Consider the following 26591-nt stretch of genomic DNA (forward strand, 5'->3'; position numbering starts at 1 on the left):
TTTGAAAATCCATCTTTAACATTTTTTTATTAAACTTGAGAAATTTTAACGTTTAGGTTTGTATTTAAAATTCCTCTCCCGGGTTGAGGTTTGGTCAAAAAATAACGTAAGAACATCGGGGAGTAGCGGTGAAAAAAACTTTTTTAACCGCAAAGCGCTCGCTTCTATTAGCGTTGAATGCCTTGATTGCGTTGAAAACTTTTAAGATTAGTGTTGAATTTAGTAATGAATATTTGAAACATTTGCGATTTTAGCTGTGAATTTCTTTTCGCCGCATCCTGGCAGCGCTGAAAAAAATTCACCGCATTCTGCTGGTAGCGGATTTTTTTTTACCGCATTCTGCTGGTAGCGGTGAAAAATTTTCTGCCGCTACCAAAGAAAATTTTTCACCGCTACCAGCAGAATCCAGTGAAAGAAATTTTTTCACCGCTACCAGCAGAATCCGGTGAAAGAAATTTTTTCACCGCTACCAGCACAATACGGTGAAAAAATTTTCAGCGCTACCAGCAGAATGCGGTGAAAAAATTTTTTCAGAGCTACCAACAAAATGCGGTAGTAAATTCAACAATGATCGTACAAAAATTCAACTCAACATCAATTTTCTTACATTATCTGAATCAGCCCCAAGCTGGTTTTTTGTCAACGCCAATCCAGACAGCTGCAGTCGTATTTGCTAAGCTTCTAGTCTTACTTATTCTATGAACCAAATTTTTTTGCTTATTCAACGTTTACGTTGGTTAATTTTCTGCGACTAGGGGTTTAAAAAGCTTTGAAAATCAGTAGTTGACAGCCTAAATTTGAATAAATTGAGAGAATATTGACATTTCTAATTAGCAAAAATTCTATGGCGTGCAATTGATTGCCTGCACAAGAATACCAGAAACTGAATAATTTTAACAATCTGCTGAGCTATAAAACATAACAAAAAGCAACAAAATTGCAGGTCGAAACTGAAAATTCTCAAGTATGGTTCTGTTTTTTGTTCCGACCCCACTTGTGGGGGAAGGAACTATATACTCAAATGGGTTTTTTTTTTTTTGTTCAGTGAATTTTGGCCGATCGATATATTCGTCGTAGAGAAATGTGAGTGGTATCATTAAAAAGCTGGTCCAGCGTAGAATTCAAAAGTGAAAAGATTTTTTTGAATTTCGTTTTTTTCGAGGAGTTATCGAGGATTGAAGTTTTGTGTGAACAATGGGATCTTTAGCATGATTGTTCACTTTTAGTACAATTTTCTTCAAACTAAGATCTTTTTTACGAAAACATTAATTCAAATTTCTATAAAAAGAATAAATTTTGAGTTCGTAAAAGTTGAATGCAAGGCGATAGAAAGTCTAGTTCTGGTCTCATAGGGAAGTTCACTATCAAAAAAAAATCGAACTCTAATTGAGAGCCCTTTTTTTAATAAAACTTTTCTCTTTTTTGCTTTTTTAAGTCACCTAGAGACAAGTCACATTTTATATCGACGTTCTATTAATGACAAAACTCCTTTATAGTCGAATGAAGCGCAATGAACAAAAAACGTCGTTTTCAAGGAATTGCTCATGTTTTTTTTTTGGCTTCGATTCTGAGTTTTCGTAATTTTGAATGAAATTTTGAATTTCTTTTTGAAGTTTTACTATTTTTTTGGAGTCCTATGGTAGGGATTCATTGACTAACAGTGCAATATGTTCCATAATGAGCATTAAGTGAACATGTCTATTTCATTGAGGGGGCGGCTAATGGCTGTTAAGACTTAAAAAATAATTTTTCGAATTTTTTTTTGAATATTAAAGAATCATAATCTTATTATAGTGAATTGTAAGTCAGTCCAGGGGTGAGAGCACCCTCTTCCTTCCTACTGCAACCCAAATTAAACTGGTTAGCGGTTTTATCTTCTATCTATTGGTTATATGACTTCAATGACAAAAAATTTCAATTTTTTAAATTTTTTTTTGGATTTTTACGTATTATTGGTTACTTTTGAAATCTTATCACATTATCCAAATATTGACAGTTCCCATTAGCTTAAAAACGATGTTCTGTGGATGACCAATAAAAATTTTAAACAAAAATTTATGGTTTAAATGGCTTCGACACGTTCTTCTTGCACTTTTCTACTGATTTTTTGGTTTTCTCCTGTTTTTTTTTGTTGTTTTAATAGTCATTATACTTACTGTGATCTCATAATGAATACCTATGCATGACAAACATAAATGTACTGCCACCGGGGCATCTTTGAGCGTTTTTATTGACTTCCGTTGAAAGCTATTGAATTTAATGTCTGTTAAAATAAAAATCATTTTTCGAAAATTTTATTTGAACAATAACAATTCCTAAATTTTTCTTGAACTGTTAGTGAGTTTCAGTATTGACTGGACCCACTTGCTTTTTACTGCGACTAAAAATATTCTGTTTAGCTGTTTTATCTTCTAGCTATTGGTTATATGACTTCAATGACAAAGATTTCAATTTTTTTAAATTTTTTTTTGGATTTTTTGAATTATTGGTCACTTTTGAACTCTTTATCACATTATCCAAAGATTATTGTAATCCAATTGGCTTAGAAAGGACGTTCAGTGGATCACAGAGAAAGTTTTCAGAGAATAGCTAATGGTTTAATTGTCTTCGACACTTTCTTCTCGCATTTTTCTACTGAATTTTAGTTTTTGCTGTTTTTGTTATTGTTTTCTGTCATAAGACTTATTGTGATGTCTTTTTAACTATCTATGCATGACAGACATCATTTTCCTCCCTATGGGTTATATCTGAGCATCGTCATTGAGCTCCGATGAAAGATTGAGTTTACTGGCTGTTAAGGGTTTAAAAATAATTTTTCGAAACTTTTTTGAAATTCAACCATTCCTAATTTTTTTTCGTGAATACTCTTGGTCATTGTTGGTTCTAACAGAATCCATTTCCGTTCTACTATAGCCAAAATTAATCTGGTTAGCGGTTTTATCTTCTACCTATTAGTTTTAAAACATCAATGCCACGAGAATTCATATTTTTTTTGGGTACTTTATTTTGTTTTTCGATCCTTTTGAAATCTTATCACATCATCTTACTGCTGAGAGTCCCTATTGGTTTAGGGAAGAAGTTCAACGGATCATAAATAAAGTTTTCAGGGAAGAGCTTATGATTTGAGTTGCTTCGACATTTTCTTCAGGCACTTTTCTACTGAATTTGTGGTTTTTGCCTCTCTCTGTTGTTGTTTTCATAGTCATTAACTTGTTGTAAGGTCTTATTGATGAAATACGATTGGCAAAAAACTTATTGTCCCCTCGAGGCATCATTTATTGTATATACTGGCTTCCGTTGAAGGCTAATGAATTTAATGGCGTTGATAATACGTGTTTTCCCGCAATTTTCGTGCGTCTAATGTATTTGTTTATATTTGTTGATTTTTTGAAATTATATTGATAAAAAAGGTTTTCCCATTGCTCCTGAAAAATTAATTTAAAATTGAAGAGTGTTTAGTGAAAAGTTCATTTTTTTAATGCCTTCGACCCTTTTGTCGCTCAATTTTTTTTTCCTGAATTCGCTGTTTTTGTTCTTTAGGTAGCCGTAAATTGCTCACAGATCTCATAGGCTTGTAATTGAGGACTGAATGAATGATGTTGCTCGAAACATTCAGTATATAGCGAATAGGTTCCTTTCGTCAAATTTAACTTCTATTCATCAATCAGATGTCCCATCGAATTTCGTTTATTTCAAGAAATAACATATATATTGATATTATGTGCCACTGTTGTTTCGTTTTTCTGAACGTTTATTGAATGGCCATTTTTTGCGTTTCTTTTTCTCTTCCTTCAGAACAATCGCGTAATAACAGATCCCAATGGTTTTTAAATGTGGCCCAAGTAAACTTATTTAATCTTTCAGTATAAATCCTTCAACTGAAATAGCAGAAATAACAACTGAATTAAAAATACATATTCAGATGATAGCTATTGATTTTAATGGTAGCAAAGGTTTGTGTTTTCGCAAATCGTTTGTAATTTTTTGAGTTTCTCTTTAGTTTGTTTCTATGGCATAGTCTGACCACAGACGGGTGCTTTTGGTTTTGTAATGACTTTTTAGTAATTTATCAAGGATTTTTTTATTAAAAACCAATGTTTAAGATTTTTGAATTTTCTTGGTGCAAAAAATGTTGATTAATTTTTAAGTTTCGCCTCACTGTTCGTTCTTTTTGTCGGCTTGTTACCTAGTCTCGTTAAGAAAACTTTTCATCTGCTGTATAGTTAGTAAAAGGTAAACTTGTGTAGTTAAGGTTTTATCTGACTGCATTTTGACGTTGTTACCAGGTGCTTTTAAATTTAGATATTCATTTTTTGCCGCCAAAATTTTGTTGGTGCTATTTTTTTTCTAGTCTCTTCAATGTCAGGTCACGTTGGTGCTGTAATGAAGCATGGCATTAGTAATTCAATTAGTAGATAGAATGTGTAACGATTGTTTTAAACTCAAACATCTATTTTTCTTATCTCTTGATTTGGTTGACATTTTAGTCAAAAATGTAGATGAGCTCGGGTCGGAACATCATGTGCGAACGCACATTAACGAGCCGCCTTGTCAGTTACTACTATCAAAGTGAACCATAATATCTCAAGAAACATATGGTAGTATGCAGCAGCTTAAATTTTCTAATAAGCAAATGAGAGTCAGGAGACAACGCACCACTAATTTCTTAAGTACCATAATAACGACACGTCTCAAAAAGAGAAAAAACGAACAAAGAGTTTTTTGTTGGTTCTCTCTGGAGAGCGGTTAAATGCGCCACATATAAAAGTCATTGTACTCGACGCAGCCTTAGTCGAGAACAAAGTCAATCTTGCAAGATTCTCGCAGAAAAAGGTAATCCTGCGAGATCTTGCGACAATCTTGTAAAAACCACGCAAGGTTTCGACTCGCGAGTTCAGTTCTGTCAAATTCTGCCGAAGCTCTTAACGATTACTTCTTCACGATAACGATGAATTCATTTCAAAGCAACAGGAAGGTACATCGTCTCAAATGTGCTGAAATCAGCCTCTACATTGCAGGAAAATAAAATTAATTATGATACTACCCATATTTATTCAGATAAACTTCGATAACACATTCCACTAAATCCCAATGAATTTATTTAATGACAAGGCTTTTATCGGTTTATCGGGTGTCTTATAATTTTGATCTTTTGAGTTTGAAGTATTAGAATTTTGCGTAGTGTTAGAATTTTTTGAGAGAACTTACGTATGATACTATCGTGAACCTGGGTTAAAAGAAAAAGCTATAAAAAATATCACGACACGTCTTGAATTACAACCAGTCGTGTTGAGTAAACAGACGACACAATTTTTTCTTTGACCTTTTTACCATTTTTCAAAAACGAGGAAAACCAATAAGAGAAAAAGTAACAAATGAAGGAAAACAAAATTTGACAAATTCAAAACCTTTTAGAAAACAAGTGGTTATGAGACCATTAACTGACGTAACTAATATCAGAATTTCAACTCATGAAGTTTGTCAGCATGAAACGTGGATATCTTTCAACTATCAAAGAGATAAAGTGAAAAAGGGAAAATAAATGCGGCAGAGTTTTCAAAAAAGGACGTCTAGAATAACAAATCAGTTAGCTCCGCTCAGCTTAAATCATTCCAAAATTTTTTGTAGAAAGACTGATTTCCTGCTAAAAATTAAATTTATAAAAAAATCAGATTCAAAGCAAAAAAAAATTGCTCTTGCGCAATTCTTCCTCCTGCCTCAGCATGATTAAAATAGCTACTCCAGTTCACTTCAAAATCATCAAAACAGCCAGAGGAAAATGGCATCGACTCGGGGCGAAGTCTGATTTGAGTTACTGCCTATTAAATACCTAAAAAGCTATTCACTACATTATACTATTTATTTTGTGAAAGGGAAAGTATAAATTGAAGGAAAAAAAACAAAAATTGCCATCCTTTTTGGAACTATTTGTTGTTTACAAGAAAGATAAACAACTTGAAGGTCAAACAATCAATAAGTACCGAGAAAACCGAAAAGAAAAACTAAATAAAAAACATAGCCGGCAGATTGCCGGAAAAAAGCCGCGATAGACGCTTGTGGCGTTACATGAATTGAAACAACTAAAGAAATAAGATAGACAGATCGACCACCCGTCCTTTAATAGACCACTAGACTTTTTGGGTTAGCTTCGAACTGTCATTTTTATGAGAAACATAAGCTCTATAAGGAGAAAGCCCTAATAGGGCTTTTCAAAATTAGGATCTTTTCTGTTTGTGCCCCCTCAGCTTAGTGGGCGCATATTATTTGCACCCCCCAGATGCACGTGCAATATTTGGGTGGGGGGTGTTACAAACGGAAAAAAATCCCAAAATTAATACTCGAAATCAAAACCTCAAGACTCTAATGTTCAAGAATTAGGGCATATGTTTGGCACTACTTAGATGCACACTATTGACCTTTAATAAGTAAATGTTCATAAAATTTGAAGTTTCATAAGTGAGCTCAGAAGTCATTTTTTTGAGTGAGGTAAGTCATTGAAAAAGTCAATTCCAAGAAGTCACAGTAAGACGAAACAAAAATCTGTAAGACGAAGTAAAAAAACATAGCAGGACAAGTCCTGACGTACAATTCAAAGAATTTTCATTGAATTAAACAGAAAACTAGACCTAGAACGGACTTTGAATGGATTGGGAAAACAATTTATAAAAAAATCCAATCCAAAAAATCGAAAAAACAGTAAAAATCAAAGTGAAATTGCCGCATGTGAACAAAAAACCACTAGCGAGAGAGCGAATTTTTGTTCAAACACCGTTTTCTCACTCTACTTTAAATATAGAGCGAAAAAATTTCACACCGCAAAACCACTCGCTTTTTCGCTGCACTTCCTGTTTCGGCATGACCAAAACAACTACTCTAATTTGACTTCAAAAATCATGAAAATGTGTGAACAGATCTTAAAAAAAAGACAGCGCCCCAATACAATTCAAATTCTTTGAATTGTAAAGAAAATAGGAGTGCTATAATAGCCGCCTAGAATTGAGGACGCGGCTATTAACAAAGAAAACTTTCAAAAATTCTTTAAGTTATTCCAAGAATTCTCTTCGGGCAGCGACGTCACATCTAAAATACATCACACATTAAGAAATGCTGAAAAACTAAAAGGAAAACATGTCAGTTGAAGTATCAAACTATATATTTATTGAAGCAAAAACTGGCCAATCGAGCAGTCATTTGTCCCTTCTTGTTTGCAAAAACAAATGTTTTTTTTCTGAAAGAGAACTGTTTCGTTAAAAAATGAACAGCGTGTAAAAAAATCAAACGCAAGACCCTAAAATTAGTCATAGAGCTTTCAAGGTTTGAATTGAAAGACCTTTTGAAAATAATAAGAATCACATCAAAATTTTTAAATCAAGTTAACTTTGGTTTGATTAGTATCAAATTATTTCCATTTTTAAAAATAAAAATGGCTAAATTAAGTAAAATGTTTGAATGTTTCCTGCGCTGAGGCTTTCCGTCTAAGTCTTCTGTTTGCGTGCATTCAGATAAAAGTTTTTGATCAATTTCTTAATTTTTACAAGTTTCTTATCATTTTTTTAAGAAGGCTCGGTGCCCCCATTTAAAAACACCTTTTTTTCAAACATGTAAATTAATAATATAACCGAAAAGTTAAAGTTTACATGCCTTCATAATAATCAGGAATTTAACTGTATACACTTAGTTACTCACATTTTAGTTCTAAGTTTTTGTAAGGGGGTGCTTCTCTACGTTCTTTCCCCAATTACGCACTTTCAAATCGCTGCAAAATTATCCCTCATCACAATCGGAGTCTTCCATGCATCCGAACTGTCGCATGATTGCAGCTCTTCTACGTCTTACGCAAATCTTCCTAGGGTTGCAAGACCGGGCTTACAATCTTCATCTGTCATACACTCTGTCTTCCCTGTTGCTTCTATAGAGGTCAGAAGGACAATGGCCATGCATATAATTGCAATTGCGAATTTTGAAACCATTTTCAATTCTTGATTTGAAGAAACGACAACTTCACCGCGTTAATTTTAACTCACGTAAACGAATGATTTTTTAATCATTCTTTTTTTTGCTTCTGTGCTAATTGGTTTTTAGTTTGAAACATTATTTTGGAATTCCTGTTGCCTTGGTTTTGTCCCTTCTTGTTTGCAAAAACAAATGTTTTTTTTTTCTGAAAGAGAACTGTTTCATTAAAAAATGAACAGCGTGTAAAAAAAGCAAACGCAAGACCCTAAAATTAGTCATAGAGCTTTCAAGTTCTGAATTGAAAGACCTTTTGAAAATAATACGAGTCACATCAAAATTTCAACCAGAACGCGAGGACAAGTAATTGCAAATATTTCCTATAAAATGCACAAAATTTAAAAAATATTACAGATAAAATTAATTAAAAGTCTTAAAAGATGCAGCACATGAACGAAAAAGTCTACTCACGTAGTATGCAATTTTTCTTAATTGCTATTATTACTTTCAACCTTTTGAAGAGAATACATTGTTTACACTTTCGGCATGCACAGTAACAACCTGTTCCAAATACAGTCCAAAATGTTCAATAGAAAACCACTCGCCTGATCTACTTAGATCTGCAAGGACCTTGACCCATTAGAATTGAAACTTTTACGACGCGAAGATGGTCTTCTGATGTTGTAGTTGGACAGATGGTTCTGAAGCACAAAGTGAAAAAGCTGCACGTGACAAAATTTTGATTGTCTCTTATTGTCGGACAAGTATAAACAGCGAAAAGATTATTGAATTTGTCCATTCAAGTTTTGGAAATAAAAATAAAGTAGCAGTTCAAAATTTCCACAAAGTGAGGGATTATTTTTCAATCTTTTTTTCAACTTAAATTTTTTTCGGGCAGAGGGCTCTTGTAAGCTCAATGTAAGCTTAACAAATGGTAGAAGTTTAAAGAGCAATTTGGACCGTTTTAGTCATATGTTAGACCTTTAGATGAACTATTGAGTAAATTAAAAGATTTTCATTTCTATCAGAATTTTTTTTTAATCAAATTAACTTTGGTTTGATTAGTATCAAATTATTTCCATTTTTAAAAATAAAAATGGCTAAATTAGGTAAAATGTTTGAATGTTTCCTGCGCTGAGGCTTTCCGTCTAAGTCTTCTGTTTGCGTGCATTCAGATAAAAATTTTTGATCAATTTCTTAATTTTTACAAGTTTCTTATCATTTTTTTAAGAAGGCTCGGTGCCCCCATTTAAAAACACCTTTTTTCCAAACATGAAAATTAATAATATAACCGAAAAGTTAAAGTTTACATGCCTTCATAATAATCAGGAATTTAACTGTATACACTTAGTTACTCACATTTTAGTTCTAAGTTTTTGTAAGGGGGTGCTTCTCTACGTTCTTTCCCCAATTACGCAAACTTTCAAATCGCTGCAAAATTATCCCTCATCACAATCGGAGTCTTCCATGCATCCGAACTGTCGCATGATTGCAGCTCTTCTACGTCTTACGCAAATCTTCCTAGGGTTGCAAGACCGGGCTTACAATCTTCATCTGTCATACACTCTGTCTTCCCTGTTGCTTCTATAGAGGTCAGAAGGACAATGGCCATGCATATAATTGCAATTGCGAATTTTGAAACCATTTTCAATTCTTGATTTGAAGAAACGACAACTTCACCGCGTTAATTTTAACTCACGTAAACGAATGATTTTTTAAGCATTCTTTTTTTGCTTCTGTGCTAATTGGTTTTTAGTTTGAAACATTATTTTGGAATTCCTGTTGCCTTGGTTTTGACTATTACTTAGTTCGTCGCTGTCGTCAGGGTAAACACTGATACAAGAAAAACTTCATGTCTGTTGGGAATTGTTATTGGGCCTTCGCAAATTTTACATAATTGTCAGTTTCACAGAAGTTACAATACTTGTACTCATTTAAGCTAATGTATCACACAATTTTTCAATTCTAATCAATTTGGAGTTTCAAATTGTAAATTGAAAAAATTTTGTTTTTCTCATTACGTCACCTCCTTTGTTTCAAATTGAATGGTATAATGAGGTTAGTTCAGCAAGTAGTTCGCTACCGCCTAAATTCAGTTTTACGCCGAACAGATACCGGAATCTTTTGGATATGTTTTGAATTGTAAACAGCCAACAGCGGCCCTATATAGCTACGCTCAGCTCTGCATCTATTAAACTCTAGAAAACAACTGATCTGCCCGGAGTAGCAAAGTCCTAACAGTGTCCAATTATTTGATAGAAATTTTGGCATGAGTTCATCCATGAGTTCATCTAACAGTCCAGCCATGCTTTACGGCTATCAACGAAACTTTTGATCCCGCTTACGAAAACTTTACTTCAATATTTTCGTCGGAAGGAACAAAAGTTTGAATCGGCAAAAAGTTCCCAACCCCTCCCCCCCCCCCCCAAAAAAAAGTAGGGTCGGAACAAAAATCATCCTCTTCTCCGCTTTTTCGGAACTCAAACCATTTTGCATACAAAAGATGTTGTAATTGACAATGAATTTCAAAAATAGAAAATCAGAGAAAATAGGCCAAGCATTGACATAAAATTGTTCTACATAATTTCACATGAGGGTGCCGTGGTTGTGAGTATCAAAAGAAAGAGAGAAAACAAAAATATCAACAGCACCTGACAAGCAAAGAACTAATTCACAATAGATTTGTACAATTTTAGCATAGAGCGGATATATTAATTAGTTAATTCATTAAGTACTCTCACTATCAACAATTCTAAGACTGTGTCTGTTTGGTAAGCTTTTCGAAATGGTCAAAGAAGAGAAAGCAGGGTACAATATTTCAAATCAAATTTAGTGCATGAGAATAACTTAGTTAATTCAGTTAGGACCTTTTCACATCATGAGAGCTGATCAATGATCACAATTAGGTTGTGTCGTTTTAATTGGACGAAATCTGTTGAAAAATGGTTGAATTTTAATGGTTAGGGAGGTTTCGCGTTGTTGATTGACTTGTTTTGTGTTGTTAAATCCTTCGTTTTCGAGAACAGGAGAAGTTCAATTGTTCACGTTGGTTAATACTTTATATATGCAAGTCCACTTCGACTAGAAACCTTTAAAAAATTTTGACTCTTGATTTCAGAATCCAATTGAGTACCGGTGACGATGATTGATAGGTCATACACATCCCAGTTAGTTCCTTTTTGGTATTTGAATGATCGTTTCTGTAGATTGTTTTGCTTTAAGTCATCTGTCCGAACATTGGGTTGATGTGTCGACAGATGCTGGGTCCGTATTCGAAGTATTCTGCCTTAGTCTTGCATACTGAGGGGAAGTCTGGCATTGAGGCGACCATCGATCCTCCGAACCAAACCGCGTATCTCTGCATCGAGTGGGAGATCACTTGGACCTAGAACAGGACAAGAATTTCTAAAAGACTTAAAAATTTCTATGGAAAAACAATCAGCTAACGTCGGTAGAATTGCTCTCGAATGACTAAAGGGAGCACGAATCTATTGCAGCCTGCTTCAGTCGGAGGGTGGGGGTAACTGATCTGAGTTACAACTAAATTAGTAACTAAATCCGCCAGTCAAGGGCGTAAAAATAACTCGAACAATCAAAACAGTCAAAAATTTTGCAAAAAAAGACACGTTTGCAATTATTGCTTCAAATTTCGTTCGAGAGTAATTAAAAAATCTCCATAATAGTTGAATATAAATTGACAGCTGCATTATGAACTGTTTCGGTTCAGTATAATATTCTCAATTGCCGGTGGATTTTTTATTTTAGCAGTCTCGAACATGCTAATGTTTCAAAAAGCGTCTGTAATTAGATATCTGAAAGAGAACTTTTAGTGATCACTAACCAACGTGGAGAAAACTAATTTGTCATCAGAAAACCAGTATGCCATGACTTTATTGGCCTTCAAATTAAAGCTAGAGGATAACAGAGGAAACAATGTTTAACACTTCATTTTCTGGAATACAGAACGGTATCAAAGTTGCATGCTTAAATGACACTTAAAATATGAAGACCAATAAATGAACAAAAATTGTGCACGTCTAGTCGTTAAATTTAATAGCAACAGACCTCATATTTGACCACCTAATATTGAAGTTTCTACACTCAAAATATATTGCAGACAATTATGAAGACGAATATGAAGAGAAAATTTGTTCACAGGGGTAAAAAACAGTTCCTCGGAGATGGGGTCCCGCTTCTCCACCCCGATTTATTCACCCCTCTATCGTTTAACCCCCTCTGTGTTCACCCCGGAGATTTATCCATTCTATTATAGTCGGCATATAACTTTTAGAGGCGGCGTATTACTACCCACCTCCCGACTGCGAGTGCTGGGCTCATTAAAACACTGGCGGGGGGAATAATAGATTCGATTTGTTATGACATGGATGAACGAATGTAAATGTTTACCTCAACAGGAGTTGGTTTGAAGTCTCCGGTGGATAGTTTGAGGGTTTCTTCGTATCTCTTCTCGTTCATCTTCTTCACGTCTCTCTCCAGTCTACGGCCGAAGTAGTTGAACATGGTACTGCCTCCAGACAACACTATGTTCTTGTACAGACCACGTCTAAACACACAACACATCACAATTACACAAGTTTGTTTGTCATATTAACTATTATTAAAATCTTTGTTGTCGCATTCGTAGTTCCATGAGTTGAGAGAAAGCGAGGGCTTGTCAAATAGGCAAAACGCTGACATCATAGCTATGCGTGATTCAAGCATAAGGTAAGATGTGGACCAACCGTTAGCCACTAAGCTAAGGATATAATGGGTGTTATAGGGTTTGGGCTATAATGACAGGGGATGACCAAAGTACCTGCTATCGATGGGTGCACTTTGGATGACTTTGTCTACTACTTCACTGATGCTAGTAGTGTAGTCTGCATTCGCGAATTCAGGGTGGAAGAAGATCTCTGGGCCCAGGAACCTCTCGTAGCCCACATCCACTTTGAAGCCCTGTTTGTTCACAGGGTTCACGCCCTCGTGCACTTTGAAGCTCTTCGCGGGGTCACTGTCGAACCTGTTAATTACACAGTCCATGAACAGTTCAACAGTAACGCGCCTTACTGAGATCATATCCATCCCCCTCCCTCCCTTTCAGTTCTGTTTATTAGCCCCCATTATTGTTTCTATACCATATGTCTACTAAGGAAAAAATTATTACACTGCTTTGCGGGCCTAAACAAATTACGCGCCCAATAAGCACGTATGGTTTGAGGAAGGAAAGGAAAGTATTTGGGATTTTTTGGTCATTTCAGTATCAAGAACATCAATTTGAAAGTGATTAATCTCACTTGTTGAATTCCTTGACGATGTCTGAGCACACATAGCAGTACTTCTCCTTGATTGTAGTGGCGACCTCTCTCTTCATCTCAGGTGGGATTCCCTCCCCTCCCCTCTCTGTGATGAGGTTCTGGATGAACTGCGTGATATCCTTGCCCGCAATGGGAATGTGTTTAATCAGGGATCCGATCACGTACCCGTCTGCAACTGGGATCACATGCGTCACTCCATCTCCGCTGTCTATCACAGTACCTGCACAACACACGATTGTAATCAACAATTTTAAACCGAATAAACAGAATAAAGTCGAACAAATTGCTCTCCAATGACAGGCCAGGCAATTTAAATCAGAGAGGGGTTAATAAAGACTAGATAATTTTTTATGGATGAAAAAAATTCCGACGAAGGAGGGGTTTGAACACCCGACCTCTGGCGTTATAGACTGTAAGATTAACTACTCGGATATCAATGCCTTGTCTTAGCTTATCTTACAATCACTTTTGTTTCAGCAACATATTTAATTTCTGAATGAGAGTAATTTAGGTGCAGCAAAAATCACCAAGTCAAGCGTGAAAAGGTCACTCGAGGAGTAAAATCGAAAGAATGTTCTAGAAGAAAACGGTCACTCAAAAATTTTACATAAAAAAGACATTTACAAATATTGCTATAAACTTCGTTCGAGAGCAATTAAAAACATAACTCGACTAACCAGTTAGTACCCGCTCGTTGTCTGGTCTATGTAGCCAGGAGGCGGCCAGAGCTAACACGGCCTGTACAGCAATGTAGAGTGCTGGAACATTGAATGACTCGAACATGATCTCTGCTGTGAATTCTCTGTTCTCTGGAGTGTTCAGAGGTGGCTCGGTCAACAGAAATGTGTGGTCGGCTGGATCTACCTGGAACAAAATTATAATTCATTATAATGTCGAGTAGATTTAATATTATGCTATATATTTTATAACATACAATTTATAACTTATAATATAATTAAACCAGTTTATAATTTATAACATACAGCTGCAAACAAATGTCCATTCTCTTGAGAACAATTTATGTCTCTGAGATTTATGTATCCAAGATTACTAGACATGAAATTCTCCATTCCATAAGTATAAATATTTTTGACTCGTGAGATAACAATTTTTAATAATGAACCACAAAAAAGCGTTCTTACAAGTATTCTTGATTAACTAATTTTGAAACAAATTAAAGAAGTTGCACAAAAGGCAACTGCCCAATTTCTAAATTATTACAAAAATTTAAAGAATTGTAAGAGAACCTGAAGATGTTTGAAGATGACTCTTTCTAGAAATCGTTCCATCAGATCCCAGTCCTCAACTATTCCATGCTTGATTGGGTATTTGGCTGCATATGCTGGATTTGATAGTGCGTCATCACCTGAAACAAGAAATTCAGCGAATCAAAACACTAATTGAATTTTCCAATACAAAAACAAGACCAGACTAAAGGCGGGCAAATGTTCTCGATCGATAGACGAGCGAGCGATTGTAGCAGGCTCCGGACTAATAGGCTTCAAAGGATGTCATTAGACCACTATTTAAATTAAAAATGAAACATAGCCGGCAGATTGCCCGAAAATAGCCACCGTTGACGCGCTAGACGCACATCGGGATTAAAACAGAAAAAGAAAAAAGAAGAGATTGAAATAGACAAAAAAAATTCCTGAGTTCAAAAAATTGTTCTAATTCAGTGTGCAGTTTCAGTTAGATTCTAAACCTATACCTACTTCAGCTTCTAAACTGAAGGGTATTAAGCCTAATACTAATATCAGCTAGCAATCGCTAATGAATTTTGACAACCTAATGTACTATGACTCAATGACCGGGCTTTATCGGTTTATCCCGTTTCTTTTGATTTTGCTCTTTTGACATTAACATAATTCACTTCATTGAAAATCGCGACTTATGTAAAACAAAAAAAGTGATCAAAGGGTAAAGCGCATTAAAAAAAGGAGAGCGCCTAAATAATAGCCGTTTTTAAATTGCATGAAAAGGACCACAGGACTTATTTAATTGCTACAAACATTGTTTGAGAGCAATCCATCAGGAACAATTAGCGCGTGCGGGGATCAGGTCTCCAAGAACTCAGTTTTTCACAGCTATAAAATGGATACATGGTAGAAACAGGGTATTCAGAAGTATGCACGTTCTTTTATACAACGGCATACGATCATAAGATACATCAAAATTCTGTCTCCTAAAATGAGAATAGGAGTAATTTGTAAACAAATTTGAGACTAACTGAAAAACAAGAAGCACATGTGTTCTGCAAAATTTTGTACAATGTACGAACTTCTAACATAGCATGTAGCTTGCAGAAACAGCCGCGAAAGAGATTTTCGGGCCAGTGGATATCTATAGCAACAGAACTATTTTTTCTGAAGGATTCTGTACTACTATTAAGGTCGTTTGTTCCAAAACTTTTCAAGATCAGTTAACGGTGAAGAATTGTTCTCAGTCGAACGGCTAGTGGAAGCTCCAATCTAGTGCAGCCTGCTTCATTCGGGGGGACCCGGAGCAGTGGGTGGACTACACATTTCTTTCAGGTGCTTCAAATGACGTCCTTAGAGGTTTTTATTTACCAATATTCAGAATTAAAGTAAATTAATTGCCGCCACTTGAGTTCAACTGCTTAAAATTGTGAATGTGCAAGAAATTTAGACCAGGCACCACGCAAAAGGCAATGGCGTTGATCATAAAAAAGACACACCTTTACCAATGAAACTTGCGCACTTTTAGTTAGCCGTTTTGTATTAAGAGGTCAGAAGTGGCAAACGAATTAATGAGAGGACTAAGAAGAGATACTTATTACTGTGCTCATTGACTAGTCATTAGATAAAATGGAGTCAAGATAAGCAACCCAATGCCCGAAAACGCCAATACCAAAAATTGCTAGTGATAACGTCGCTTCGAAAACTGTAACAGGGAGATAATTGACTAGAACCAGCCCTCACTTGGCATAATTTATTAATGAAAAAAAAAACCGTCAAATCTTGGGGGAGGGGGCTCGCGGGCGGGGAAAAGGGTGGGGTAGTCGCCTAGCTTACGGGTGTGACAAGTTCATTAAGAGGCTCGATTCAAATTGCGCCACTTCAGGTTAATATGGACTATTGAAAATTAAATTGAAAAAATGAAACCAATATATAAGCATTTTTTAGATTTGACTTTCAGTTCAACTGCTTATTTACTATGCTTGAAAACTAATTAGCACCATGGGTAAAAATGTTAATTTCGAGAAGATTTAATGCCAACTTTTATTAAGTGTTTAAAAAATTAATTCCATCACTACTCCCCTAACGCTATTGATCATCACACTGAACATAAGCAACACCAGCTTACGTACCAGCTACCCCAATGACAGAAGGCCGAATTCCATTGAAACGAATTCCAGTAATAGTAAGTAGTCACGAAAGTACAATTAATTCACATTGATCCCCTTTCAAGTGTTGAATGCAAACGCGACTCAGTCAAAGTTGAACAAATGCGAAAACATACCCCATTTAGAAAACCTAATTTTCAATGTGTAGGTTTGACGGAGTTCAGTTTTTGTCATTCGAATATCTCAACACTAGAATTGCATTTTATTTCCAAATCACACGTAACCAAGATCACTAGTGCAGGGGCGAAGTGGTGTAAAAAGTTTCTCCAAACACTAAAAGTTGGTGTTAACACTAGTCAATTTTTTTTTACTTTGTTAAACTATAGGGTGCGAACCTAATTTTGCAACTCACTATAATTGTGAATGAAAGATTTATTTAGATTACTTAAAACTCGAAAAGTTAACCGAAAACTTTTCATAAAAAAGACAAACATAGCCGACAGATTGCCGGAAAATAGCAGCCGCAGACGCGCTTGAGGCACATCGGGATTGAAACAGAAAGAGAAACAAGAAGAGACAAATAGACCGTATTTTATCCAGTGTCACGAAGTGTTCTAATTTGGCGTCCAGTTTGTTAGATTCCAAAATTATACCTAATTCAGCTTCTAAACTGAAAGCTAGTAAGCTTGAAACAAAAGTCAGCTAGCAAACACTCTAATGAACTTTGATAATCTAATTCTCGATTACTTATTGACCGGGCTTTAGCGTTTTATCCTGTCTCTTTTGATTTTCCTCTTTCGACTTTGACAGTATTAACCACATTGCGTAATTGAATGCGTGAAAGAATTCAAAATCCATTCAGGTGATACAGTGAAGTAAGTCAGAAGTCAAACGTGAAAATCGTGACTGATGATGTAAAACGAAAAACGTGATCAAAAGGTAAAGCGAATTAAAAAAATGGAGAGCGCCTAAATAATAGCCGTTGAGAAGCTAATGGCGGGTATTAATGAGACTACAATAACTGCTTCAACTTTCTTCGACAGAAAAGATTTGTTAAGCCTCATTTGCTAATAAAGCTCCGCAGTATATATTCTTAAATATACCTAGCAGATTGAGGAAAAACGCTCACCATTGATTACCATACCCCGATTGGAATTGAAAGAAAAAAAGAAAAATAACTTTTAGAGAACATAACCGGCAGATTGCCGGAATAGCTGCGAAAGAATAGACTTGCGTGCCGTATGAGAGAGATAGAAAGATACAGATATAAGTTGAAAAAGTTATCGACGCGGCTCTTTAAAAAATTCAACAAAAAATTAATAGAGCATGTTACAATTCATTGCTCTGAAGCCTTTTCATTTGGGCCTTTATTACACATATGAGTTCCTTCGACCTTGAATTAATTCAAAATGAACTTAAAATTTGAAGTTCAAAAGTCATTTTATTGAGTTAAGTAAGTCACGTATAGTCAAAAATCAAATCACGCAAAAAACATTTGCTAGAGAGCGTGAGAAATGAAGTCACTCTGAGAGAGAAACTGCTGTGTGAACAAATGTAAAACGAAGAGCGTCAGACGACGCAACAAGAAAACATAGTAGGACAAGTCCTGAAAAACATTTCAAAGCATTGTATTCATTTATGAACTGCAGATCATTTACACTGTTTTAAACCAAATGAGAGCTTTTTCTAATGAGACTAAGCAATAAAACACAAGAACAAAAACAAGCAAGACTAAAAATTCAACTTTTATTATTTGAAAAGACAGAATCAATATCAAAATAAAACAAATGCTATGAACTCAAAATTCCAACTTTTCCTAACCAATTAGTAATAATATATTTCTAATAAGCAACCTGTCATTAAATGTCTATGAGTCCTCTCACTATCAAAATTAAATATCAAAAATCGCAATAAAACTTGCTAAAACTTTTTGAAAACTATTAGTATAAAAGTCACAGAACGCAACAGCTACCGAGTTATAAAAAAACATCAATTAACTGAGTCCTCAATAACCGTCATTGAGGCCTGCCATCAATGAGATGAAGTGATAAGACAGCAATAAAAACAACAATTTAATAAAAAATTTTAAAAAAAACGAACAAGCGTATAAGTCACAAAACGCAACAGCTATGAACTAAAATGACCTGCTTTAATTGAAGCCCTTTTAGCAACCAATGAAACCTGCCCATAAGGAGACTAAGAAATACTATTAAATCGATTAACTGAATCCCTTTTTAGCAGCATCATAGGCCTGTCCCCAATGAGATTAAATGATAAGACATCAAAAAGTACAATAAACACTTGCAGAAAAAAATCACTGAATTTTTCAGCAAACAATCAGACCTCTCATTGATGATACTAAATGATAAGACAATAGATAATTTTAAAAGGATAAATTTTAAAAGGGGGCAAAAAAAATTCACTACAGTATCCACTTTTGCCGACAAATAGTGGCAAATTCATAACAAGTTTTAGCTGCCTCTCAATGAATTCAAGTAAAGGCAACAAAGCAGAATTAGAACACATATGTACCTTCTTAAAAGCACTGAAGGAGAGGAAACAGAAGTCAAACTGACGCACCTGAAAAAAAAACCATCTCAAAATGTGCAAATTGTTCCTACAACAATTTCTCACTCCACTTTAAAGGTACAAAAGTCACGCCCCAAACCGACTCTACTATTTCAATGTGACCAAATTCACCCCTCTAATTTGACTTCTCACGTGATAAAGCCGAAAAAAGCGTGACAGATCATAAAAAACATAACCGGCAGATTGATGGAAAATAGCCACCATAGACGCTTGTGGCCTAGCATGAAATGAAACAACTAAAGAAATAAGATTGACAGATCGACCACCAGCATTTTAATAGACCACTAGACTTCTTGGGTTAGATTCGGAGTGTCATTTTTATGAGACACATTTGCTGTACAAAGAAAATCACTCAGGAATTGGGACACATAAGTTTGGCGCTTCTTAGACGCACACTATTGTCCTTTAATTAGTAAATGTTCATAAAATTTAAAGTTCCATAAGTGAGTTCAGAAGTCATTTTTTTGAGTGAGGTAAGTAACGCAATTGATCTAAAAGCAGCAATGACGTCACGAACACAAATTTTAACTGCAAAGCGGTAGACGTCACTGAAGTCATTGAAAAAGTCAATTCCAAGAAGTCAGGGTGAGACGAAACAAAAATCTGTCAGACGATAAAAAAAATTAGGAGCGCAATAATAGCCGTCTGGAATTGCTGACTCGGCTATTAAAGAAAGACAGCGCACGAATACAAATCAAATTCTTTGAAATGTAAAAACCAAGAGCACCGCAATATAGCTCCGCTCAGCTTACAGCTTCTCAGCTATAAAAAATGAAAAATAAAAGCGAAAAATAGAGAACAGAAATTTTAAAGTTGGCACTATTTCGATTTCATTTTGTAGTTAGACATAGTCCTGTTTCCTATGATGATACAGGGGGCGATATAGGCACTGAGAAGATGAATGCTGCTATTATTAAACTAACCAATAACAAAGTCAAGATCACTCAACACATTCCTTCCCAAAATTCCTCTGGAGGCCTCGCCCAATCCAGCCGTCTCCTTGATTCCGATAGCAGTCGGAATAATATTCTGTGGAGTCTTGTTACCCGAGAAACCCAATTTCGTAAACCCAGTCCCACAATCCACAACACACGTTGGTAAGGAGGTAAGTGAAGGCATTTTGAGTAATCACTTGGTAAAATCAATTATCAACAACTAGTTAACTCAGAACTATTTTCAACCACGTAATCGATTTCTTTCACTGATTGAATCGAAAGGAGGGCAATGTTCCCTCGTTGAGTGGGGATGTCAGAAGCCCTGGCAATAAGACGTACAATGACCAACGTTACTCAATTTGAAACAACATCAAATTAGACCAGACCCAAAACTGATCTGAAATCAAAACAAACCAAACTGGTTAAAGGCTGCAAACAACCACAAACAACGGTCAAAATATAAAATCGACTAGGCATAGCTATTCTTTCTGGTGCTTGGACAATAGATCAAAGACAGTCGGTCGAAAAGCAAAAATTCCGTCAGTAGATCGTTAATAAAATTTGATCACAAATTTGAAAAAAAAGACCGAAATCAAAATGACCAAAATTATTCAAAAGTTTGGTTATGCAAGATTCATATAAAGTCCCACGGGCCGTAGACATCATGAAAACTCATAAATATCGCTTATTTTCAACCGATAATACCAGCGCTTAATTTTCGGTATACTGTCCTAATTTTACCCTCCTCGATCTAATTACCATTTCGGTCTACTGTCCAGTTACCATTCTTTCAAACTATTTGCCTATAATTCTCTCAAAATTTGGTTCTATCAAAAGACTGCAGTAAACAATACTTCAGCATTGCACGGTAGAAACTTTCTTTATAAACATGCTATTAGTTAGTAATAGAAGGTTTCTTAAACTAACTTTGTAAGTTAGTCATCACACAACCACAACACAATAATTACATTCAGGCATTGAAGCACATTTATAATATCATGAAAGCAAAGAAAATAATGCTCTTCTGTAACATTAATCGACAAATAGTATATTTCAGGAATACATCAATTCAAAACACACTGCACTCCATAAAGACTTTTTATGAGGGAAAATATTAGGTTGCTTCAAGCAACATTTAGAACAGGAAATTTCGCGACCGGTTCATTTTTAACCACTGAAGCCGATCATTACCGATAAACTAAAATTTGAAAGTTGATGATAAAAAGTATCTCAATTATGCAATGTTCTTACGGCGCAGTTACCATGTCGAGAGATAGACGCTAATTTCAAAATTCCAAGAGGACTTAGTGAAAATAAGTTCAACTGCTTTGTAATGCCCGAGAAAAAATTTGCGATCACTAGACTTAGTTAACGAAATAAGGCTGTTTTTACACTAATAATTGTTTGATTAGCGGTCGAAAGTTCCAAATTTTCTCTGATATGAACCAGCCACATCCATAACAATTATCATATACAATTATTAGTGCTTACAACATCATCTATCGACTTCCTAGGGAAAAGAAAACAGGTCTTTCCTTTATAGCCCCCATTGTTGTATATTTACGGTAATTGATGAGCGGGGGATACTCTATATGACTCTGGGACTATATGGTCTATTATGGTGAAAGACCCGAAAAATACCCAATATGTAGAGCAAAGGGGGAAGGGTTTACTGGTTAGAGGTAGAACAACTTGATGGGGTACTTGGGCGAGAACACTTTACCCAGTTTCATTGCAATCAAAGGCAATAACAAACTCCAAACCAAAGCATCACCAGATATGTTGTGAATTTGGGTATGTGCTTGGGGCCTTAGAGTGTAAAGTACCCGTCTATAAAAGGGCCAATTTGGAGAGTATTTCGGTGGTGTGACTGTTTTGATCGAGTATCTATTCAGATGATCCATTAGCTTCTGAGATTTAAGGCTCAGGGGATCGGAGTAGAGACGTTGCTCCTTTTCTCGTCGCCACCAGTTTTTGCTTTGATGTCCTTTTGTGAAGAAATATCTGAAACAACAATTGAAGATTTTTACATTCAATATCTCTCAGCATAGAGGTAAACAAGGCGACTCGTTAATGTGCGTTTGCACATGATGTTCCGACCCGAGCTCATCTACATTTTTGACTTAATTGTCAACCAAATGAAGAGATAACAAAAATAGATGTTTGAATTTTAAAAAAATGCACATTTTAAGTTAATTAAACACACTAAATTCTGCCTCGATGAAATAGCAATCATAGGTTTCATTCACGTGACATCAATAACTCATCACAATAAGTCGCATGGCAAAAAGAATACATCAAAACCACGAAATTTTTGAGAAAACCCATAGTATCAAAGTCAAAAAAATTCTACAGCTTTCAACGGAAGGCATTTAATACGCTAAATTATGCCTAGATAATGTGACGACTAGGATGTTTGTCATTCAAAATTTATCAATAAGACATTACAACAAGTCATTGACTATGAAAACAACAACAAAAACAGGCACAATCCAAAAGTTCGGTAGAAAATTGAGAGAAGAAAGTGTCGAAGCTATTTAAACCATAAGCTTTGTTCTCTGAAAACTTTTTCAACGATCCATTGAACGTCTTCACTAAGCCAATGGGAGCTATCAATATTAGGATAATGTAATACGATTTCAAAGGAACCAAAATTACTAAAAAAAATCCAAAAATTATAAAAATTATGAAAACTCGTGCACCGAAGTCAAAAAAACCAATAGTTAGAAGACAAAACCGCTAACTAGATAGATTGTTGCTGATGTACAAAAAGCGGTTCTGTCATTACCGAGACTGACTTACAATCCACGAAAATAAGCTTAAGATTGATTTATGTTAAAAAAAGATAAAAAAAATATTTTTAAAGTCTTAACAGCCATTAAACTCAAAAGCTTCCATAGGAATTCAATGAATACGCTCAGCTATGCCACGATGTGCATACAAGGATGTTTATGATGCCTAGGTAATCAATAAGACATCACAAAATGTCTTATGACTATGAAAAAAAACAACAAATACAGGCAAAAACCAAAATTTCTTTAGAAAAATGGAAGAAGAAAGTGTTGAAGCCATTTAAATCATATTTTTTTCTCCGAAAGTTTTATCTATGATCTTTTGGACGTCTTCACTAAAGGAAGATGTAGCCATCAATATTAGGATGACGTGATAAGATTTCAAAATGAACCAATAAAACGAAATGTCCAAAAAATTTTAAAAAAATTGAAATCTTGTGGCATTGAAGACGTATAACCAATAGTTATTTGATAAAGCCGCCAATGAGATTAACTTATGTTGCAGTGGTATGAAGGAGTTCAATCCTGTTTTTACTGAGACGAACTTACAGTTCACAAAAATAAGTTTATGATTTACTAATTTTAAAAAACTTTCGAAAATTTATTTTCAAAGTCTTAACAGCCATTAGCTGTCCACTCACAGCACTAGATAGGTTCACTTAATGCTCATTAGCAAATCTATTGCACCTTTAGTCAACAAGTTTATGCCATAGGATTATAAAACTTTAGTAAAACCTCAAAAAATAAATCAAAATTTCATTTGAAATTACGAAATTTGAGATACGAGTTCAAAAAAAACATGAGCGATCCCTTCGAAACAAATTTTTTGTTCATTGGGCTTCATTTGATCGTAAAAGGGGTTTGTCATTAACGGAACTTCGATATTAAAAGTGTCTAGTAGCCTCTAGGTGACTTGAAAAAATAAAAAAATTGCAAAAATTTCTAAAAAAAGAGCTCCCAAACCTAATTCGATTTTTTTTATATATATTAAACTTCCCTCTAAGACTAGAACTAGTCTTTATTATCTCCTTTCGTCTATTAAAAACCTAAAATTGATTTACTTTTTGGCGTGAAATCTAGTTTTGAATTAAATTTTTCGTAGAAAAAATGTTAATTCGAACGAAAATTACGGTAAAAGTGAACAAAAGTGAACCAAATATCCAGTGTTCACATGAAACTTTCAACCTCGATAACTCCTCGAAAAAAACGAAATTCAAAAAAATCTTTTTAATTTCGAATTCTACGCTGGACGAGCTTTTTAATGATACCACGCACATTTCTCTACGATGAATATATCGGTCGGCCAAAATTCACGGAACAAAAAAAACCCCATTTGAGTATATAGTTCCTCCCCCCCACAAGTGGGGTCGGAACAACAATGTTTCGAAACATTATTCGGACCTATTCTGGCCGCATCCCACCCACAGTTTTTTAAAATCCCCAATTACAATTCTTGTGTTGTTATGTGGCATGTCACTATGTAAAAAATAGTAATTGCGAGTGGGGGTGTAAAAGTTATATCCCCACTAAGCTTTGGGGGGGGGGGGGGGGGGGGGGATAGATCCGATTACTCACATGATCAGTTTCATAGTGTTGATTGGGTTTAGACTGAAAATTATGAAGTCGAATACTTAGTTTAAAGAAATAAATCACGAACTCGAATAATTGACAAGGGACGGAAACAGTAGGAAACAATCAACGTCAAACATATTTCAGTTGGTTTACCAATCTAAGGGTCATATTTTGGCACATGCAAATTAGACACATGCATCGCTCAGACCAGAGAGATCATCAGGCTTTAGAGCCTCGTCAACCCTCATGACCCAGGTTGACCACCTTAGACGAAACTTTGAAAACTTACTAAGACTTATACGGTGCCGTAGAAAACTTACAAAACTTTGTACGGCACCGTATAAGGCCGTAATAAGTTTTCTACGGCACCGTATCCAGTTGATGTAATTGCCAATTTCTAAACTCTACCTTCCTAAAATTGGTTTTTAAAAAAACGATTATCTCATACAAGTCATTTTTTCAATAATTTTTGGCACTTTTCACATCTATGAAAAATTAAAAAACTTAGTACGGCGCCGTATAAGGCCGTACCAAGTTTTGTAATTTTTCCAAAGTGTTTTTTCAGACATTAATTTGCTCTGCAGGTACACATAACGTTCAATAATTTTACCTTGAATTAGTTTGAAATAGCAAAAACCTGTTACGCCCCATGTGAGGCCGTGCAAAACTTTGGAAGTCTAATGATATCTTCTGCAGTTCATGTCATTAATCAACCAGAAAAAAATTCAGTTCCAAATATCCACAGTAGCTGGTGAATAAATACCTAAAAACAGGCCCACAGTTTATAGGAAAGAAAAGAAAAATTAAAGTGTTTGGTTTGCGTTCGTTTCAATTAAATCTGTTCTGGTTTCAGAAGAAAATTTTTTATTCAAACTTTGGCTCATTTGAAAAGTCAGTTACTTTTGGGCCTTCACAACAGCAAGAGCCGTCTTGCAGATCTACAATAAGATAGTTTAAACTATTTACAAGAATGATTTAAGAAGAATCTTCAAATGCGCAACAATAAATTCATTTGATCGCTTTAAAAAAAAATAAATCGAGGTTTTATATTTTCTGGACTTCTATATAGTTTTGGCATCTAACTGGCTTATCAGCAGCGCAATTGGTGGCGCTTAAATGGGTACTGCATGCAATGTAATTTGTTTGTCTTGAAAATTTGGTATTGAACGGTTATTCAAGATTCAATCCTGAGAACAGTGTCCGATCTCAGATTCTATTGGCTGAGGTGTGCCTTTTGTAATCGAACAAATTTTTTGCGTGCAATTTGTGTTTTCCAGGCAATACTCAAGTCTCTTAATTTGACTATATCAATGGTTGTTGGTACTTCAACAATTTTTCTATTTTTTTTGTTTTGTCAAATTTCGGTGTATGTTGTTTTGTATCAAAACTGATGAAACACCATAACCTTCATGGCGAGGCGGGAAATTTTTTCCCATCTTACCATGAAGGTTTGTCTCAATTGGGAACGCAAAGATGGACTGAGTTTACTCCCAAAAACACGCTAGAGGTACCTTTTAACCACGTCAAGAATTTTTTCGGCATTTTTGGGCTCTAAAAATAGCTGAAAAAATGGTGTATACTTAGGGATTTGTTAAATGCTCCTGAAGTACTGAACCAAATCTGTTCGGCATAGTCGCATTTTGATAGCACCAAACAGTTCATGTTTGCCCTGCTCGCTGCTTTCTTCATTCATGCCGGTAAAAAAATTATTGACAGCCAAACTTGAAATAAAAACACTATTTTTTTATATAGATTTTAGCGTCGATAACGTGTTTCAAATAATTGTTTTAATGAAAACAGTTCAATGATCGTTTAAATAGTTCAATCTGTTCTTACCAAAGGTGATGGAAGTGGTAAATACTCAAAAAGTCAAACAAAGGCATCTAGTGCGTTCCAGCTTATGATAAATAATTTTTTATTCGACTTTTTGTTCTGTAAAAAACATTTTACTATTGTCCCATCGTTTTGAGTCCTTATTAGGTAGCAAGTACTACAAAAAACAATTGTCAGCAGTCAGTTGAGAGTGATAAATCACATTGTTTCTGCAAAATAGTCAATCATGCGTTTTGTGTTGCGATAACATCGTATATCGCCGATAAAATAGGTACCTGCCGAAAATCCTAAATGTGAA

General features: G+C 35.1%; 2 protein-coding genes across 2 annotated transcripts in view; both read right to left on the minus strand.

Moving 5' to 3' along the window:
- Nucleotides 1-10456: 10456 nt before the first annotated feature.
- Nucleotides 10457-20523, minus strand: LOC142349372 (actin-related protein 3-A-like). The gene is made up of 7 exons (XM_075400860.1): nucleotides 20085-20523; nucleotides 14513-14631; nucleotides 13943-14129; nucleotides 13245-13485; nucleotides 12767-12970; nucleotides 12358-12514; nucleotides 10457-11335 (listed from the first exon to the last, which is right to left on the minus strand). The coding sequence occupies exons 1-7, from the start codon at nucleotides 20278-20280 to the stop codon at nucleotides 11168-11170; spliced, it is 1272 nt and encodes a 423-aa protein (XP_075256975.1). The 5' UTR covers nucleotides 20281-20523; the 3' UTR covers nucleotides 10457-11167.
- Nucleotides 20524-21493: 970 nt separating this feature from the next.
- Nucleotides 21494-26591, minus strand: part of LOC142349908 (lipase maturation factor 2-like) — a 71314-nt gene continuing 66216 nt past the window's right edge. Inside the window, exon 8 of the mRNA XM_075401754.1 lies at nucleotides 21494-22100. Within this exon, the coding sequence (XP_075257869.1) occupies nucleotides 21773-22100 (328 nt within the window). The 3' untranslated portion in view covers nucleotides 21494-21772. The remainder of the gene's footprint in view (nucleotides 22101-26591) is intronic.

The sequence above is a fragment of the Convolutriloba macropyga genome, chromosome 11 (assembly GCF_964194025.1).
Source record: "Convolutriloba macropyga chromosome 11, txConMacr16.3, whole genome shotgun sequence".
NCBI lineage: Eukaryota > Metazoa > Xenacoelomorpha > Acoela > Convolutidae > Convolutriloba > Convolutriloba macropyga.